This window comes from Suncus etruscus, chromosome 5 (assembly GCF_024139225.1).
Source record: "Suncus etruscus isolate mSunEtr1 chromosome 5, mSunEtr1.pri.cur, whole genome shotgun sequence".
NCBI lineage: Eukaryota > Metazoa > Chordata > Mammalia > Eulipotyphla > Soricidae > Suncus > Suncus etruscus.
This window is the reverse complement of record NC_064852.1, coordinates 65366602-65385385: the sequence shown is the minus strand read 5'-3', so window position 1 is coordinate 65385385 and position 18784 is coordinate 65366602. Positions and strand designations below refer to the sequence as shown.

The following is an 18784-nucleotide window of genomic DNA, read 5'->3' as shown; positions in this document are numbered from 1 at the left end:
TAACACAACACCTGGCATCAGGTCATCCCAGGGAAATTTCGCTCAGAAGACTGTGGGAGTTCTCACAGGGCAATGCTACCAAACTGATGGCGAGTAGCTTCCTGGTGTCCCTAACCAGATATCTTGAGGATCTGGCCCTGCCGCTTCTGGAGAGGGAACTCTGGGCACTGTGCATCTAGAAGATCCCTGCTGCTTGTGATCTTAGGACAGTATGTGTGTGCACCACAGAGTTTTGACCTCTCTGCCCATGAGGACTTTCTGCTTTGCCAGAACTAGTGACTCCGGAGTGTATGTTGGTTGGTCTCGAAGGAGTGCTTGAAGGCGTGAGTTGGTAGCTGTAGTCTTGGACTGAGTTGTTTCAGCTCAGTTATTTCAAGGTGAGAGGAGCTTGGCATGGCTAGCAGTTCAGGCTAGTAGTCAGACTGAATCATTATATTGTACTTTGTAAGAAAACTCATGGGCTAGAGAGAGATAATACAACACAATACAGGTCTCTAAAATCCCATATTGTCCCACAAGCACCACCAGGAGTGATTCCTCAGGGCAGAGCCAGGAGTAATCCCTGAGCATCGCCAGATGTAGCCCAAAGGCAGAAAAGAAAAATCAGGCCTATTGCTAGTCAGTATCTGCACTTTTGCTCCTGTGCTGTTCATCACTGACTTAACTCTTCTATCATGGTGCCTCTCTTTGGAGGTCCAGCCCTTGTGAATGGTGTGATGAGAATTTGATCCCAGCTCTCAGAATCTAAGGCCCATTCTCTTTTTACCACTTCTCCTGTGGATTTTGCCCCAAGATTTCCCCCTTTATTTCAGAGTGTTACTTTCTGGTTATCTATGGTATATGTACTTAGTGTAACTGATGAATTGGGTTCTCTTCAGAGGTCAAAGGTTGCTCTTGGAGCCCTATAGTGGTCATTTCTCTCACTTCCTAAGTGCCAAGGTGAGATAATGAACACAGATTCCTAGTGAAAAGCCATTATGCACGGTGGCTTCAGGAAGATGCTTGCAGAGAGCTTACTTCTAAGTCTTCTCAACTGCTTTGCAATTAGATATCTCCAAGGAAACATAACATTGAAGTCATTCTCTCAGTTATTCCAGTTGTGAGTGGCCAGTGGAAAACACATGTTTTCAGGTCCTAATCTTGGTCAGAGACACTCACTCAGTTTCTTACACAGTAAGAACCACATGAGAGCTTATGAAAATGAGTTGCCAGGTTGCCATCCATACATGCTCTGATTTGGCAGGTCTGGAGACTGTGTTTCTAATGTGTTCTTGAAACTTCTGCTACTAAAGCTGAGGGGAAGCCACTCTTAGAGAAGCACTTTTCTAAGTTTTTGCTTTTTGTTTTTGTTTTTTTTTTTTAAAGAATCTTCCTGGTCTGCCTTTCTATGCCCCTCGTTCATCTGCGTGTACTGTCTTTTATGAAGTGAATTAAAGGAAGTGGTAGTCAGTGCATAAAGCAATGTTTTTGTCATTGGGCTGCTGAAATAGGGCTACCATGTTTGAGTCTCGATGCTCCCATTTCCTGAATAGCTCTCTGCATTTCAGGTGGTGCGAGCTGCCGAGGAGGCTGCGTCCACACTGGCCAGCTCCATCCACCCGGAGCAGTGCATCAAAGTGCTGTGCCCCATCATCCAGACCGCCGACTATCCCATCAACCTTGCCGCCATCAAGATGCAGACCAAAGTTGTCGAGAGGATTGCCAAGGATTCCTTGCTACAGCTTCTCGCAGACATTATCCCAGGCTTGCTGCAGGTAGGGCCCTCTACCCTGTACCCACCCCTCCCCCTGACAGTGACTGTGAAGCAGGAGCCATGACAACGTGCCTCAAAAATCACACACCTTTGCTCCTGTTCCTTGAAGGGGCGCAAGTAAGAGAGCCAGGGGTGAACCCCACATTAGGACTCTCAAAGCTGCATGACTTCGACACCTCACTCTCTCTCATCTGGTTTTCTCTTCTCTGAAAGGAACAAGGAGATTTCCTGGTAGCCTGGGACTGTGGTTCACAGAATGAGCTTATTTACTATAAACATATTTTAATTTGGGAGTGGGAGAGTCATTCTTTCTATAAACTTTTTACTACCTGTTTTATGGGCCCCAGCCCTAGGCAAGGTGGACCCTGAAAAATAGTCAAGTAATGGTCCTGGCTGCTATATGGAGCAAAGATCTATGGAAAACCTTTGTAAACAGGGAACGCTGAGTTAAACTCTGGGAGATAAAAGTTGTTTTCAGTATTGCATCACCACCTTCAGGATTTTTATCCTACTGAGAGACTAGTGGAAACAACTGGGAACAGACACCTGTGTTGTTACTGTGTTACTTACGGGAGCTTACTGAGATCTGAGAGAGAAACGTTTTCTAGATTGAGAGTGTTGAGAAGGACTCATGGAAAAGGAGACTTCAAGATGGCCCCTGGAGAGCCAGAGAAGAGAAGAGAGCATTAGAACATGCTGCTTTGGGGGGCCAGATAGTATAGTGAGAGAGAGAGAGAGAGAGAGAGAGAGAGAGAGAGAGAGAGAGAGAGAGAGAGAGAGAGAGAGAGAGAGTGTGTGTGTGTGTGTGTGTGTGTGTGTGTGTGTGTGTGTGTGTGTTAGTTATATAGCATATATTACATATAGCATAGTACAGTGGCTAAGGTACTTGTTACCCAATCGGGTTCCATCGTCATCATCACCTATGGTCCCTGAATAGCCTACCAAGAGTGTTCCCAGAGCTCAGAACCAGGAATAAGCCCTGAACACCTCCAGGCGTGGCCCAAACCCTCACCTACCACCACCACCCCCACCATCCACCACCCAAGATGCTTTTTTGCTAAGCGTATGACCTGGACTCTGTGCTCTGTATTATGATGCTACATTACTTGAGCTCCAGGCAGAGAGAGGCTCAAAGTCTAAAACTCTCCACAGGGCTGTTTGGACAATAGCAGGTCCTTCCAGTGATATGGGATGAGGTTGACTAGTAACTGAGGTCCCCATGGTGAGGAGGCAAATGGCAGATGGTGAGACTGGAGTCCTCATCATCAGTGACATGTGGTCCCTGTTCCTTCATAAACATTCTAACATATGAAATTTCCTCTACCTTGGGAAAAACATGGAGGAAGCTAGTTTTCTCCCTTTACTTCCTTTTTTCCTTTGTCTCTCCTTTTTTCAATAACTTGGGTAGGGGTGATGCTGCTGGGGCAGTGCTGCAGGAAACAATCCCAAATGTGATACACTGGTCTGCATCCTCACTGCCACACCCGAGGAACCAGCTCACACTTGACATCACCATGATCTTTGATCTTTCTAGAATGAAGCTGTCTAGAATGGTCAATGGCAAAGCCCAGTGGTCCAGTGATTGAGGGAAGCCAAGGTTGAACTCTGAGGGTGTTCATGGAAATGTAGGGGAACTATAGACAGTGAAGCCGATCTTTGATCTCATTTCCCTTTTGTGTCCCCTCTCTGACTCCAGGGTTATGACAACACCGAGAGTAGTGTGCGTAAGGCCAGCGTGTTTTGCTTAGTGGCAATTTATTCCGTAATCGGAGAAGAGCTGAAACCTCACCTTGCACAGCTCACAGGGAGCAAGGTACGTATTGAGTTACAGGTTGCAGTGAGCACCTGGCCTCTGCCAGCTCATCAGAAGTCACTTGTCGGCAGCTCTGGAGTCTGGGTGGGTTTTTCTCCTTGCACGTGTTTTACCCAGGCCTGCCTTTTCCAGAAGCTTTTCTCTCAAGAGCACAGTGGGGGTTGAAGAGATAGTACAGCTGGTAGAATATTTGCCTTGCATGTGCCTGACCCAGGTTTGATCCCCAGCATCCCATATGGTCCCCCAAGCCTGCAAGGAGTAATTTCTGAGTGCAGAGCCAGGAGTAAGCCCACAGTATCTCTAGGTATGCTCCCCCCCCAAAAAAAATTAATTAATTAATAATAAAAGGATTGTGGGCCCGGAGAGATAGCACAGTGGCGTTTGCCTTGCAAGCAGCCGATCCAGGACCAAAGGTGGTTGGTTCGAATCCCGGTGTCCCATATGGTCCCCCGTGCCTGCCAGGAGCTATTTCTGAGCAGACAGCCAGGAGTAACCCCTGAGCACCGCCGGGTGTGGCCCCAAAAAAAACCAAAAAAAAAAAAAAGGATTGCGGCACTGTGATGAGTTCACTCTCACTCTCAGCAAACTCTTACCCATTCCTGTTGGGGGTAAAGAGAGTGTGGGTACTGCTGCTTCATACCTAGAAGAAATCTGGCTGTTTCAAACCAGCTTGTTCTCCCTCACAGAGCACCAAGGAAATTAGGGGGATTTTTTCTTTAAAAAGATTCACCACCCCCATCATCCCCAGGTGCTCCGGGGCCCTTAGGCTATTTCCCAGCCTGCCTTATGAGCCTGATGGGTTTGCTACTTGGGCCTGGCAGTGACAGACTTGGAGGCACAGGGACCACTAGACTGTTCTCGGTGGGCAGTGGGGCAGGGTGGTGGCAGAGTTGTGCCTGGGTTCAAACACCAACCTGGAGCATGCTGGGCTTCTGCTCTTACCTCTTATCTGTCTCCTTAGTCCAGAAGCACCAAGGAAATGGTAACTTAATTGCTGAGTGGGAGCTGATGCCCTCGTGGGTCTCACCTGGTACCTGCTATAATGACACCTCTCTCTGCACTGGGCATGCACAAGACAAAGTCCTATCTAACCCAGAAATCAATATGCATTGGCTCAATAATCAACTCAAATCTAATGAACCTGGAGAGAGGTGGCAAATAGAAACCCGAAGCACTGACATGAGTCACAAAATTGGAAGCAGGTTGGCCTAAGATACCCGTTGGGTCTTTTGCTTAAGCAACACATCTTAGGAAAGCTGATCCTCAAATAGCACCTCAGTGCAGTTCAGCACAAGCACGTATTGTGTTTTTTCTCATCAGTGATAATAAAATGGGGTTAGCAGAGGGCCTGCTATAGCACTATTCCTCAATACAGCTGGTGAACATCTCAGCTAGAGTCTTGCACAGATTGCCCCTTTGTCCATGGCAGGGCCTGTGACCACTCAGCGCCACTTGGGGAAGGGGAGGGGACATTGTTCTCAGCATTGTATAGAAAACTTAGCAGCACCCCTGCCCTCTGGATTCCTATCGCACACTGCACTCCTCACCACGATCACTGGTGTTGTCACCCATGGCTACATTTCTCCCGAAGGAAAGAGGCTGAAGTGCTCGTGGTTAGGAGGCAACTTTCTTCTTGCAGAAGGAAAGCCACAGGTTGGATGGGGAGATATGAATGAGGCTTCGTCTCTTCTTAACTCTCCCAGGGCTGCTACTCATTCCCTTTGCTGACCACAGTCTGAAAAGCTCTAATCTTGAGAATCCCAGGCAGTACCTGTTCCCTCTCCCTTTGCCATTAGGGCGTTGTCAGTGGCTCCTGGCAGCACCTATAAGACAGTATTCACAAAAGGGAATTGGATTTCTCAAGCAGAGAATTTATCCAAAAATAATATTAGTCCGAGTTTATATTAGTTTTGTTGGGCACTTTTGGTTTTTCTGAGTTCAAGAGTTGTCCTGTCCTCTCATTGGGGCCTGAGAAAACATGGGCACTTTCTCATTCCTGCTCCACATTTGCATACTATTGCCCTACTTAGAGGCAGTCCTGGGCCTGGTGGTATGTTCCCACAGGGGCTGATTCTACCCTTTCCCCAGTGGCAGCTTCGGTTCACTCAGAGGCTTAGGAGGGTGAACTCTACCCCTTCTACATTGGTAACCCATTTCAGCTAGCCATTACAGCGTTCAGACATGAAAACCCTGCTGATTGAATGTGCAACTCCCCACCCTCAGTGGGTAGCCAACAGAACTGGGTGCTAAATCTATGTCTTAATTTCCCAGACCAGAAACAAAGAGAACAAGTCTCTGGCTTCCTGTTTCTCTCTGTGGCTAGGCCTGTCAGAACACTCTTCCGCTGCTTACATGAGGTTAATAAATAATATCAGGTTCTACAATCTGGGGCAGGTTTTGAGTGGTGTCCCATTGCTGTGACTGCAACACTAGCTTTAGGGGCGATTTGTCTTCCCATGGTGCCCCCACTTATCAGCCTTGCGACCTTATTCTACGTTTCTTTTTCTCAAAATGTATATTGCAAAATTTATAACATGCAATTGACTGTTTCTACCATTTTATAAGTACACTTGACTGACACAGAACACATTTTTGTTCATCCCTCATCACTGTCATCTGGGAAAGCTGAAATTCTGTGCCCCTTTCAGAAAAACACCATTCTGCTTTCTGTCTTGGGATCTGACCCTTTGGCTATCTCATTAAAGTGAGATGATACTATGTATAAAGCCCTGGGTTTGATTCCCTAGCACTGCAAAAAATAATTTTTGTTGCACAATATCTGTCTTTTTGTTAATAACGAGGGTCTTATGAACTACCCATGTTGTAGCACTGTCAAGATTTCCTCTTTCTTAAAGCTGAACAAAAACATGAGTGTTTGTGTGTGCATCATAACACTTTGCTTATCTGTTTCTCCTTAAAGGTTACTTTAGCCCACTTGTTAGCTATTATGAATAATACTGTTAGGAATACAAGTGTGCCTTAATTTGTCAGTCCTTATTTTTACATGATAACCAAACTGTGCTTCAGGGTATGTATAATACAGCAGTAGGATGTTTGCCTTATACTCAGCTTACCCAAATTCAATCCCCTGTACCCATGATCATCTCCTGAGCCCCCTGGAATTATCCCTGAATACAGAACCAGGAGTAAACCCTAAGCACTGCTGGGTATGACCCACAAAACAAACAAACAAAAAAGCCCAAAACATATATTTCTGTAACAGTTCAGATGATCGTAGTTGTTGTCCGACCGTGATGTTTGTGTCATGTTCATCAGGAATACTAATTTGTAACTTCCCTTTTCTGTAATGTCTATGACTTTGATATGAAACCTTGAAGGATGAGTGTTCCTTCTTTGATTTTATGGAAAAGGTTAAGAAGGATTGGTGGCCATTTTCTAAAGATTGGGTAGAATTTGTAAGTGAACCTCTCTACTTCTGAACTTCGCTGCACAAGGAGATTTCTGGTTACTTCTTGATAGTTAACAAGTCTTTTCAGATTTACTCCTTGATTTAGTGTTGGTAAATTTTTTTGAAGTTATTTATTACTGTCACATTCCAGTGACAGTCTCCCTCCTCACCTGTTTTTTTTTTATTTAAACAACTTTATTACATACATGATTGTGTTTGGGTTTCAGTCATGTAAAGAACACCACCCATCACCAGTGCAACATTCCCATCACCAGTGTCCCAAATCTCCCTCCTCCCCACCCAACCCCCACCTGTACTCTAGACAGGCTTTCTATTTCCCTCATACATTCTCATTGTTAGGATAGTTCAAAACATAGTTATTTCTCTAACTAAACTCATCCCTGTTTGTGGTGAGCTTCATGTGGTGAGCTGTAACTTCCAGCTCTTTTCTCTTTGGTGTCTGAAAGTTATTGCAAGAATGTCTCATTTTTCTTAAAACTCATAGATGAGTGAGACCATTCTGCGTCTTTCTCTCTGCCTCTGACTTATTTCACTCAGCATAATAGATTCCATGTACATCCATGTATAGGAAAATTTCATGACTTCATCTCTCCTGACAGCTGCATAATATTCCATTGTGTATATGTACCACAGTTTCTTTAGCCATTCATCTGTTGAAGGGTATCTTGGCTGTTTCCAGAGTCTTGCTATGGTAAATAGTGCTGCAATGAATATAGGTGTAAGGAAGGGATTTTTGTATTGTATTGTTGTGTTCCTAGGGTATATTCCTAGGAGTGGTATAGCTGGGTCGTATGGGAGCTCGATTTCCAGTTTTTGGAGGAATCTCCATATTGCTTTCCATAAAGGTTGAACTAGATGGCATTCCCACCAGCAGTGGATAAGAGTTCCTTTCTCTCCAAATTCCCTCCAATACTGCTTGTTCTCATTCTTTGTGATGTGTGCCAATCTCTGGGGTGTGAGGTGGTACCTCATAGTTGTTTTGATTTGCATCTCCCTGATGATTAGTGATGTGGAGCATTTTTTCATGTGTCTTTTGGCCATTTGTATTTCTTTTTTGTCAAAGTGTCTGTCCATTTCTTCTCCCCATTTTTTGATGGGATTAAATTTTTTTTTTTTTGTAAAGTTCTGTCAGTGTCTTGTATATTTTGGAGATTAGCCCCTTATCTGATGGGTGAATAGTTTCTCCCACTCAGTGGGGGGCTCTTGTATCCTAGGCGCTATTTCTTTTGAGGTGCAGGAGCTTCTCAGTTTAATATATTCCCATCTGTTAATCTCTGCTTTCACTTGCTTGGAGAGTGCAGTTTCCTCTTTGAAGATGCCTTTAGTCTCAATGTCCTGGAGTGTTTTACCTACGCATTGTTATATATAGATTATGGTTTTGGGTCTGATATCGAGGTCTTTCATTCATTTGGATTTATCCTTCATACATGATGTTAGCTGGAGATCTAAGTTCAATTTTTTGCAAGTGGCTAGCCAGTTGTGCCAACACCACTTGTTGAAGAGGCTTTCTTTGCTCCATTTAGGATTTCTTGCTCCTTTATCAAAAATTAGGTGATTGTAATATTTCTAGAAATTTTTTCTTCTAGGTTGCCTTTCGTTTTTTTTTTTTTATAGCTATTCATCATTTTCTCTTAAATTTTTATTTTGTAGGATCAGTAGTAAGATTCTACATTCATTTCTGATATTAGTAATTTGATTCTATTTGCTTAGTAAGTCTAAAGTTTTTTTGATCAGAGAAAATACTTTGTATGAAATCTGACTTTTTAAAGTCTATTCAGATATTATATTTGGTCTAGGGTCTGTCCTCGTTGGTATCTTCTTTAAGCTTGAGCAGATTCTGTGCTTTGTCATTAGGTTCTCTATGTAGCTCATATCTAGTCAGTTTAGTGGGTTGCTTAAATCAGTGCATCGAGAGAAGTCCCATCACTTCACATGAAAGGATTCATGGAACTAGAGTGATAGCACAGTGGGTAGGGCGTTTGCCTTGCATGCAGCTGACCCAGATTCAGTCCCTGCATTCTATATGGTCCTGAGCACTACTAGAAGTGATTGCTGTGCACAGAGCCAGGAGTAACCCATGAGCGCCACTGGGTGTGGCCCAAAAACCTTAAAAAAAAGTTTATGCTGTAAAGAACCATGTTTTTCATTACCCAATTGTAAAAATCATAATTTTCAAGGTAAAAAGAAGACATGGTCTGGGCCCGGAGAGATAGCACAGCGGTGTTTGCCTTGCAAGCAGCCGATCCAAGATCAAAGGTGGTTGGTTCGAATCCCGGTGTCCCATATGGTCCCCCGTGCCTGCCAGGAGCTATTTCTGAGCAGACAGCCAGGAGTCACTCCTGAGCACTGCCGGGTGTGGCCCAAAAACCAAAAAAAAAAAAAAAGAAGAAGAAGACATGGTGTAAATTACCATGTAGAAAAGAGCAAGACCAGCACTGTATTGACTAGTCTGGGTCAATCTCTGAGATAGCTATGGCGCAAAAGCCACAAGCCTCAGGGTTCATCACATTTCTTGTACATAGAAGCATAGTACTCAGTTGGTGTCCATTTACATCTGCCTGGTGGCCTCATGGGGGTTGGAACTGTATCCTGCTAAGGTGCAGTGTCTCTTGTCAGCTGATAGTGCTCTTCCGGCCCTTTAGTTACCAGAGGGCCCAACTTTCTTGTTCACCTCATTCACCACAGTGAACATCTCTTTTTTTTTTTTTTTTTTTTTTGGTTTTTGGTTTTTGGGTCACACCCGGCAGCGCTCAGGGGTTACTCCTTGCTCTATGCTCAGAAATTGTTCCTGGCAGACTCAGTGGACCATATGGGATACCGGGATTTGAGCCACCAATCTTCTGCATACAGAGCAAACGCTTTACCTCCATGCTATCTCTCCAGCCCCAAACATCTCTTCTTGAGTCCCTTAGAAACTAACCTATCCTCCCCAGTTGCCTTACAGTTTTAGCTTTTCAGCCTACTTAAAGCAAGACAGATTCAGAGCTATGGATGGAAACACTAGGAATCCCTTCCACTTACATGCCGTGTGTTATGGAGATGCTTGTGGTATCCTGTGTCTGCATAAAATGATTATTAATATGATCTAGCAGCTTAGTTTTGTTCAGGAAATGTTAAATTACCTTTTCTGTTCCCGGTGGTTTGAGAGTACAAGGGACTGCCCTTAAAATCACTGCATTCTCACATTTGCAAGCCCTTCCCAGAAAGCATCCTATAACTGGGAAATGATGGTCACAAGGCCAATGTAAGGATGTCACATATGCCACATTACATGGGTAAGTCTCAGTGAGAGAAATGGGTGCTAAGAAAAGGCCTCCTGGGAAGAAGGATTAGCTACAGCACAGGTAGGAAGCTTGACCTTCGACCTTGACTCAGCCACTTGTTCCCTAAAGCCACAGCATCTCACCCTGCTTGTCCTGGTAGCTTGGATGAAACCATCAGCTGCTGTCACCCCTGCAGCATGTGACGATGCTGTCAAGGTTTACCCATTTCACTACTCCCCTGTACCATAAACAGTGCTCCATACCCTTCCTGGGATAATCTGGTGCCCACGGCTCCTTCTCTGGACTCTGCCCTGACCCTGGTCTCTGTGGTCCCAGAACCTGGAGTTGTCATCCCCATGAGGAGGCAGCACTCAGGAACTGCTGTAGAACCGTTTTTCATTTGGAAACATATTGTTTTCTTCTGGCCCTTGGGTTTGGGCCCTATTTTCTGCTTTCCCATCACTTTTCTTCCTGCTTATGTGTTTGTCTCTTCTTTCCACAGATGAAGCTACTGAACTTATATATAAAGAGGGCCCAGACCACGAACAGCAACAGCAGCTCCTCCTCGGATGTGTCCACGCACAGCTAATGGCCTTGCCAGAGTCTCTCTGTAGCTCTAGTAGAAGCAGATGGTGGTGCCCGTCAGAGACCTTCCCACTTTCCCCATCATTGGCTGCCCACCAGTACAAGGAGGCCCACAAATATTTATTACAATCAGTATTTTGGTCCCTTCCAGCTTTTGTGTAGGATTTTTCTGGCATTGAATGTAAATGAAGTAAGGCCTGTATTGCAGCCTTCATACCAGTCAAGAAGGAGAAAGAAAAGCAAAGAGCCATATTCAGACACATCTTGTACAGCCCACTGAGCTCCTAACACCATGTGTGTGGGGTTCACTTTCTAAACTCCAAAGCTTGGGAGGAAGTCACATGTTGTCTTGTTAGTGATTCCATGGAGGTGGGTACAGTGTGTGCTTATGTGATTCTTTTCCGTCTTAGCCGACTTTATTCTATCATTAGGATCTCTGCATGGGCAGAGTCCACCCCTCTCATCCTGGCACCATGCAGAGGTGGGGTGCGTTCCAGTTGCATTTGGAAACCTCCAAAAATTGCTTGTGAATTGAGTGTTGGCAAGAAACGAAAAGAAGCCTAAAGGATGATGGCCTTTTAGTTACAAATGGAAGTTCACCATCATTTTGGGCTGGAGGCAAGGTCTAGTTTAGAACAACAACCCTGTCGTCCCTTTCCAGGCCAGGCTCTGGACCCCTCCGAGCAGCTCCTGAAGCTCTCTCTTGCCCCAGAGTGTTTATGTAGAAGGGTGAAGGACAAAGGTTTTAATCTAAACATAAAATCAAGATAAATGTATAACATCATTGGGGTGCCTAATACAACAATTCATGTATCATAGAAAACCCAAGAAAAAATGTTTTTGCTCCTGTGATCTTGGGCAAGCTTCTCCTATGGCACTGTAAAAAGATTTGCTTCTATCAAGAGAGCACCATCTCTTTTCCACTCCACAACCTTTGCCTGAATTGCTCAATTCTGAAATGTTCTCTGTTAATCTGACAGGTGGCAACTTTTCCATCCCATTTTGGATGACTTTGTTTATTTGGGGATTAAAGTCAAGGAGTGAGAGAGCAGAATTTTTTTTTTAATTTTATGGCCTGAAGTATTTCCTTGATCAGCTGTTGGGGGTGGTCCTTATTAAAAAAAGAAAGTAATCACAGTGTGTAATCATTGCAAAAAAATTATTTTTAAAACATAATTTTTAAAGCCTTTCTCTTCTCTTTAATGAGAAATTATTGAAGAATCTACCCTTTTCTTCTTTTTTTCTTTTATTTTTTAAGAGGGGGTTTGGTTTGGGGGCCACACCCAGAGGTGCTCAGGGGTTACTCCTGGCTCTATGCTCAGAAATCACTCCTGTCAGGCTCAGGAGACCATATGAGATACTGAAGATCGAACCTAGGTCAGCCGTGTGCAAGGCAAATAGCCTACCCGCTGTGCTCTCCCTCTGGCCCTGACCTACCCCTTTCTTTTAAAATAAAAGATTGTTAAAAGGGTTTGATTGCTCCAAGAAAAGGAATTAGAATCTAGCTTAATAAGTTATAAGTAAAAGTCTTAAAGATCGATGGAAATTCAGAATGCATTCATGATGGCTTTTGTTATCTTTGACTTTTTCACCATCTCTAAATGAAGCTGACATTTATTTCCATTTGAAACAGATGTGTGTCTCTTCCAGTAGTGTTGAGGAAAGAAATGTTTGCTGTCCTGCCAAAGCCCCATAGCCTCCTTCAGTGCCCCCCCATACTCTCCTTCCTTTCCCTCCTTTTTTTTGTTTTTTGTTATTTTTTTGTTGTTGTTTTTTGTTGTTTTTGGGCCATACTCTGTGGCAGTGTTCAGGGGTTACTCTCAGCTCTGCACTCGGAAATCACTTCTGGCAGGCTCAGGGGATCACATGGGTTGCCAGGGATTGAACTTGGGTTGGCTGTCTGCAAGGCAAATGTCCTACCACTGTGCTATTGCTCCAGCCCTCCTGACCCTCTCTCTGACCCTGGAATTGTGGAAAGATACCTTAGCAAACTTAAATTGTTTTTACTCCTAATTTCTTGTAAATCTTTCTATTTGAAAATGGGCACGGAAAATGAAGATCCAGAAACAATGATGCCAGAACACATGTGCGTATGCATGTGCCATCTTGTACGTGGAGTAACTCAGGACCCCACTGCTGCTGTTAAGGGAACTACAGGTGTGCATATGAAGTGTCTGACTTATTTTTGGCTCCAGCGCTAGCAAGAACAGGCCTTACTTTGATAAATTTCCTTTGTTTTCATTCCTATTTTACTCTTTTTTTTTTTTTTTTTTTTTTTTTTTGGTTTTTGGGCCACACCCAGTAACGCTCAGGGGTTACTCCTGGCTATGTGCTCAGAAGTTGCTCCTGGCTTGGGGGACCATATGGGACACCGGGGGATCGAACCGCGGTCCGTCCAAGGTTAGCGCAGCAAGGCAGGCACCTTACCTTTAGCGCCACCGCCCGGCCCCACCTATTTTACTCTTGAAATTTCTTTTTCACAGTTAAGTGAGTCAAAGCATCTCTCTTGTAGGTTCTGTTAGTTTCCTGTTATTTATGTGTTCTTTTCTGCAAGTGCTTTTAGGAAAGATCTTTTTACTTGCAGTGCTTGCTGTCCAGGTCACCATAGTCCTCCCCTGTCCTCTAGTTGGAGGAATCTTGAACGTTGCACTCATAAAGGGCTAGCCTGACTGTCCCGGGCCCACCATCCCCTCTCTCAGCCTAGACATTCACTCACTCAATCACAGGTCTCTGGGCCTCCAGCACATCTGTCTGCTGCTGGGGAGACTCGCATGCCGCCACCACCTCACATGGAGGGAGCTGCACCTGCTCCCAGCCCTGACAGCTGCAGCTGCCTTGCCTTGCTGCTGCGTCCCTGCAAGGCTCTCAGATGCAACACCACCACGAAGGTGCGAAACCCTGCGATGGTGGTTGCACCCCCTGTTTACCTGACTGCAGGGCCCCCAACACTCACCCCAGCCATGGGGCCGATTTATCAAGGCCCCTGCTTTTCTTCAAGCTGCTGCCATTCCTCCAAGCTGGACCACAGTGCACTGAGGGCAAGGGACGAGGGGGTGTCCCTGCCGCACTCTTGAGGACACTGTATGTGCTTGGGGCTGGTGCCCTCACACAGCCCAGGGCCACCTTTCAATGACTCATCAGACACTTGCTTCTCAATAGCCCGCAGGCAATGCAACCCGTTTTGGTCTCATGAATCTTTTTCTTTCCCTGCTACCCTTTATTTATCAAGCTTCACATAACCCAGAAAAGAATGGCAACTACAGACTCAGTAGCATCCCATCAGGACTTGGCTAACGATGACATTTGGAAAATGGAAAAAAGAAAAGTAGTTTTGTTGGCACTGTGTTCACACGCATGGCCCCCACGCCCTCTGGTCGGGTTTCTGGTTTTTGGTTTTGTTTTGGGCTTTTTCATGTTACAATCCATATCTGTATTTATATCTTATTTGTTTCACTTTAAAGTGTATCATGGCAAATGTACAGATTTTTTTTGTTAATAATGTGTTAGGATTTGCTAAAAAAGAAAAACAAAAAAAGGACCCTTTTGAGTTTGCCCTAGAATAAATGAAAATTAATTCAGTTTTCTGTATGGTGGATGCCACCTTCCTCTTCTTCGTGTCTGCTCATCCTGGCCTCAGAATACAGTGTCCTCCAGCTCTACTTTCTCAAACAATTGGCTGAGTGGGCTGGAGGGGGGTGCAGGGGCTCATGTGTGAAAATGCCAGGTTCTCTGCCTCTCTCACTTCTCTTGCTGGCCCCTTTTCTCACCTGAATGGAGAGAACATTGCTTCCAGGAACCTGAGAATAGTCCTATGCTGTGGAGAGCAGGTAGGTGTTGGCTTGGACCTTGAGAAAGTTTGGAAATGGCAGAACATGGTTTTAGGAGGACATATACTTGGCCCCAGGACTCTGACTATTTCTTTGAAGCTTACTTTGGTGATGAAAATACTGAGTTTTCTACCATGTCTCATGAGGCAGCCTGAATGTCACTTTCCCTGTAGTTCCTTCGGAGCTCCCTGTTCCCTATAGGGACACCACCTCCAATCTTCCTGGCACTAAGACCAAGGAGCCCTGCAGCTCATTGTCACTGCCCCATGCAGGATGCAGCATTTTCTACTTTCTACCTTGGCCCCGTTAGCCCTTTGGAGAAGCTCAGGGAAGCACTATGAGGGTTCTTTGAGATGATGGAGGTAAAGCGTCTGAGGTCCACGGCCTCCTGCCAGGCCCCCTGCTATGCAGGTGGGAAAACCAAGAAGGATGGAGTGTGTGGGCAGTGAATGGTTACTCATTAGCGATCATTGAAAGTCCCAGGTTTGCATTGCAATCTGCCTAGTGCTCTTTGTGGCTGTCTAACCCCTGATGCCTTCGCCCTTCATCCTTGCCATCTTTGAGAAGGTCATAGCATGGTAGAAGATAAGGGGTACTAACTTCTTTCTGTTAGTTGAATGGCTAAATCATGGATGGTCTCTAGAAAAGAAGAAAACCCACTTCTACTCAATTGTAGAAGGTTAAAGGAACCCTCAACTCTTTAGGGCAAATGTCCAATGGCAGAGACACTTGCAATGACTATTCTTGGAATATTATTGGTGCAAAGGAGTGGAGAAGACGTTGATACTCTATTTCCATTACTTTTTTATTCTGGGGGGACCATACTGACAGTGCCTGGGTCTTACTCCTGGTTCTGCCCAGGGATCACTTTTGGCAGTGCTGGAGATACCATCTGGGATGCTGGGATTGAACCCAGAGTGGTCATGTGCAAGGCCAGTCCTTTAACCCTTGTATTATCTCTGGCTCCCATTGTTTGTCTTTAAGAGAATTGTTCTGTGGTGTTAGGGATAGAATCCAGGCAGTACTTGCCACTGCTTCTATCTGTGCCCAGGACAGGCACCTACACAACGTGCTGAAACTTCACTAATTCTCACTAGCAGTTTCCTTGCTGGTTTTTACATTAGACTTGAAAGGAGACTGGTAGGTACAGTGATATTCAGTTTCCAGACTAGGTAATGCAAACACCAGGAGGAAACTCAATGTGATAGGCATTAGCCTGTCCTACTAGGCTCCTGCCTTGTTTGACAGCCTCCATCTTTTCATCTACTCTACCTACATCCAGGCCCAGAAGTGAAGGATTACAACCCACACCTGGAGCTGCTGATTCTGTGGTACTGAGGCAGCGTATTTCCCACTATTGCTGCTGCTATTTTCAAGCCTGGTTTGATATCCCATGTAGAACATTTGCTTTCAAATCTACCAGGTGTAGGGCCGGAGCAGTGGTACAAGCGGTAGGGTGTTTACCTTGCATGCATTAACCTAAGACTGACCGAGGTCCTATCCCCTGGCGTCCCATATAGTCCCCCAAGCCAGGAGTTATTTCTGAGTGCATAGCAAGGAGTAACCTCTGAGTGTCACCGGGTGTGGCCCAAAAACAAACAAACAAAAATCTAATAGGTGTGTGTTGGATGGGTGGGGGAGTGATAGCACAGCGGTAGGACGTTTGCCTTGCATGCAGCCGACCCGGGATGGGTTCGGGTTTGATCCTTAACATCCCATATGGTCCTCTGAGACTGCCGGGAGTGTTTTCTAACCCCCAAGCACTGCCAGGTGTGATCCAAAAACAAAATCTTAACAGGTGGGTTTGAAGCCATAGTACAGCAGGTAGGCTATTTGCCTTACACATAACCAACCCAGGTTTGATCCCCAGCATCCCATATGGTACCCTGAGCACCACCAAGAATGATTACTGAATGCAGATCCAACAGTAAGTCCTGAGCACTGCTGAGTGTGGCCCCAAGAAAAACACCTAACAGGTGCTTTGGGCCTAAGCTCTGGGACAAGTCCTCAAGGACAGCTGTTGTAGAAAATGCCAGATCCAAGGAGTGTTCTCGCAGACCACCCCTGACATGACAAGTAACACCACCTAGACACAGGTTCTGGTTGGGGGGAGGGTGTCTATAGCAGCTGTGGGGCCAGACATGGTTCCCTGCACATGTAGCTCTCCATCAGGGAAAGCTTTCTACAGAGCCTTCACCCTGACTTTTCCAGGCCTCTCCATTTCCTCCAGTATTTATTAACTCAGACTTCGGTGGCTGCAGGCAAGAGCGGACAAAGGTCATGTGAATGGGCATCTAATCCAAGATTATGTATTTTAAAACATGAAAATACTTCTATGCCAGTTTCCTCCCCAGACGCAAGGCTTGTCATCGGGCCTCCAGAGGAGAAGCAGGGATGACTAGAGAAGTGGCCAGTAGCACCAGGATGCCTCACTCATGGTCCTGCCAGGGCAGCCCCAAACCTGGGTACAAGTAGAACCATTTCCCATAACAATAGTAGTGCAGATTGTTTCCACATATCAGGTCTTAAGAACCTATTATAGCCAGCAGTTGACACCACCTCTGCCTCTCCTCTATGCCTCTGTATTCTGTTTTGCAGGCTGCCCTCACTGGACAGTCTTCATCTTGCAGAAACAATTGTCCACACGGGTCATTTACAAAGCTTTTTGCTGACACTGGACTGAGTTATCATATGGATTTACAGCAACCCTGAAACATGGGGCATGAATGATTCCTGCTTTACAGATGGGGACAGAGACCTGGGTTGAGAAATGCACTGAGTCTAGACCAGACAGATCATTGAAATAGAGCTGATGACCTGGAGGCATAGAAGTAGCTAAAAGCACATGATTTGCAAGCCTAAGGCCGTGAGTTTGCCCCTCACGACCATCCACATACATTAAGCCAGGTCCTGGCAGCTCTGCTCCCTTAAACACCCACTACATTCTACATTCCACCAACAAGACCAGGGGTGTAAGCACTGCAGCCAGGAGTGTCGTTCTACCCACTGCCCTGGTAGGGAATACATCAGAATGTGCACCACAAGCACAGCCTGGGACCTGCCAGACAAGCATGTGAGTAAAGTTAGGAGTGCCACCCCCCTCACAACAGCGAACAACAGGGAAAAGAAGGTGTGGGCCAGGGGCCAAGGTGGGATTCAGACCCAGAAGTTACTATATATCAAGACTGAGCCTTGCTACATCACTTCTCGCAACCTGTTTCCATCTACTTGATTCTTAGGAGTAGGTTCAGGTGATCTCAGGTCACAACAGTTTGTCATCAAGATAATGTTCAAGATTTGATCAAGATAATGGTCAACATTTCTGGAGTACCTTGTAGCCAACTCAGTGTGCCAGGACTTGTGGCAGTAGCCAGGGAGCACCTGCTTAAAGGACCATGTTTCCGGCTGTAAAACTTCTTTAGCTTGGGGAGGATTGGGCTACACCCACCAGTGCATTCATTTGCTCACTCATCCGGCACCTTTGTGGGCTGGGTTCATGTGCTAAAGCATTAGAGGTCAGAGAGAGCACAAAGTTAACTCACATATGGGCAAACAAATTACCACACTGATGTACATTTTGTGATGTGTGTTAGGAAAGAAAAGAGACTGCAATGAAATTCTTTGCAAAAAAGCAATGACTTGGATTTTGAAGCTGAGACCTGAAGTTCCTGGAAAGCTAGACCAAGGAAGTTCATGTATGGGTGAATGTGTATAGAGAGAGGGGAGGAAACAGCAGCCAGGCATAGGGAATGGAAAATCCAAGGCCTAAGGCAGGGACAATGACTACAGGTGTGATGATATAGAAAAAGCAAGCAAAAGTAGGAAACAGATGGTGTGGACCTTACAAGCATGGTCTATATAAAGCATAGGGGTGCCAGATCCAGGATGGAGAGACAACACAAACACTTCAGAGCACCTATTCTTGCAGAAGGTTTGGCAATGAATATGCTACAGGAATCACACTGTGGGCTTGGAAGTGGGACTACAATGAAGCTGCCAGCTCCTGATTGGATGCAGTCAAGTGCCATGCCCTGTGCTGCTCACTGTTTCAGTCAGTCCTGAATTCACCAAAAGAGTAAATAAGGTATTATTTTGGGTAATAGAAAATTCAGA

At 45.4% G+C, this 18784-nt stretch overlaps 1 protein-coding gene across 1 annotated transcript in view; it reads left to right on the top strand.

The window, feature by feature from the left end:
- The window catches only part of CLASP1 (cytoplasmic linker associated protein 1), a 270724-nt gene extending 259252 nt beyond the window's left edge, over positions 1–11472 (top strand). Inside the window, exons 40-42 of the mRNA XM_049773166.1 lie at positions 1548–1754; positions 3450–3566; positions 10762–11472. Of these exons, the coding sequence (XP_049629123.1) occupies positions 1548–1754; positions 3450–3566; positions 10762–10848 (411 nt within the window). The 3' untranslated portion in view covers positions 10849–11472. The remainder of the gene's footprint in view (positions 1–1547; positions 1755–3449; positions 3567–10761) is intronic.
- Positions 11473–18784: the final 7312 nt, after the last annotated feature.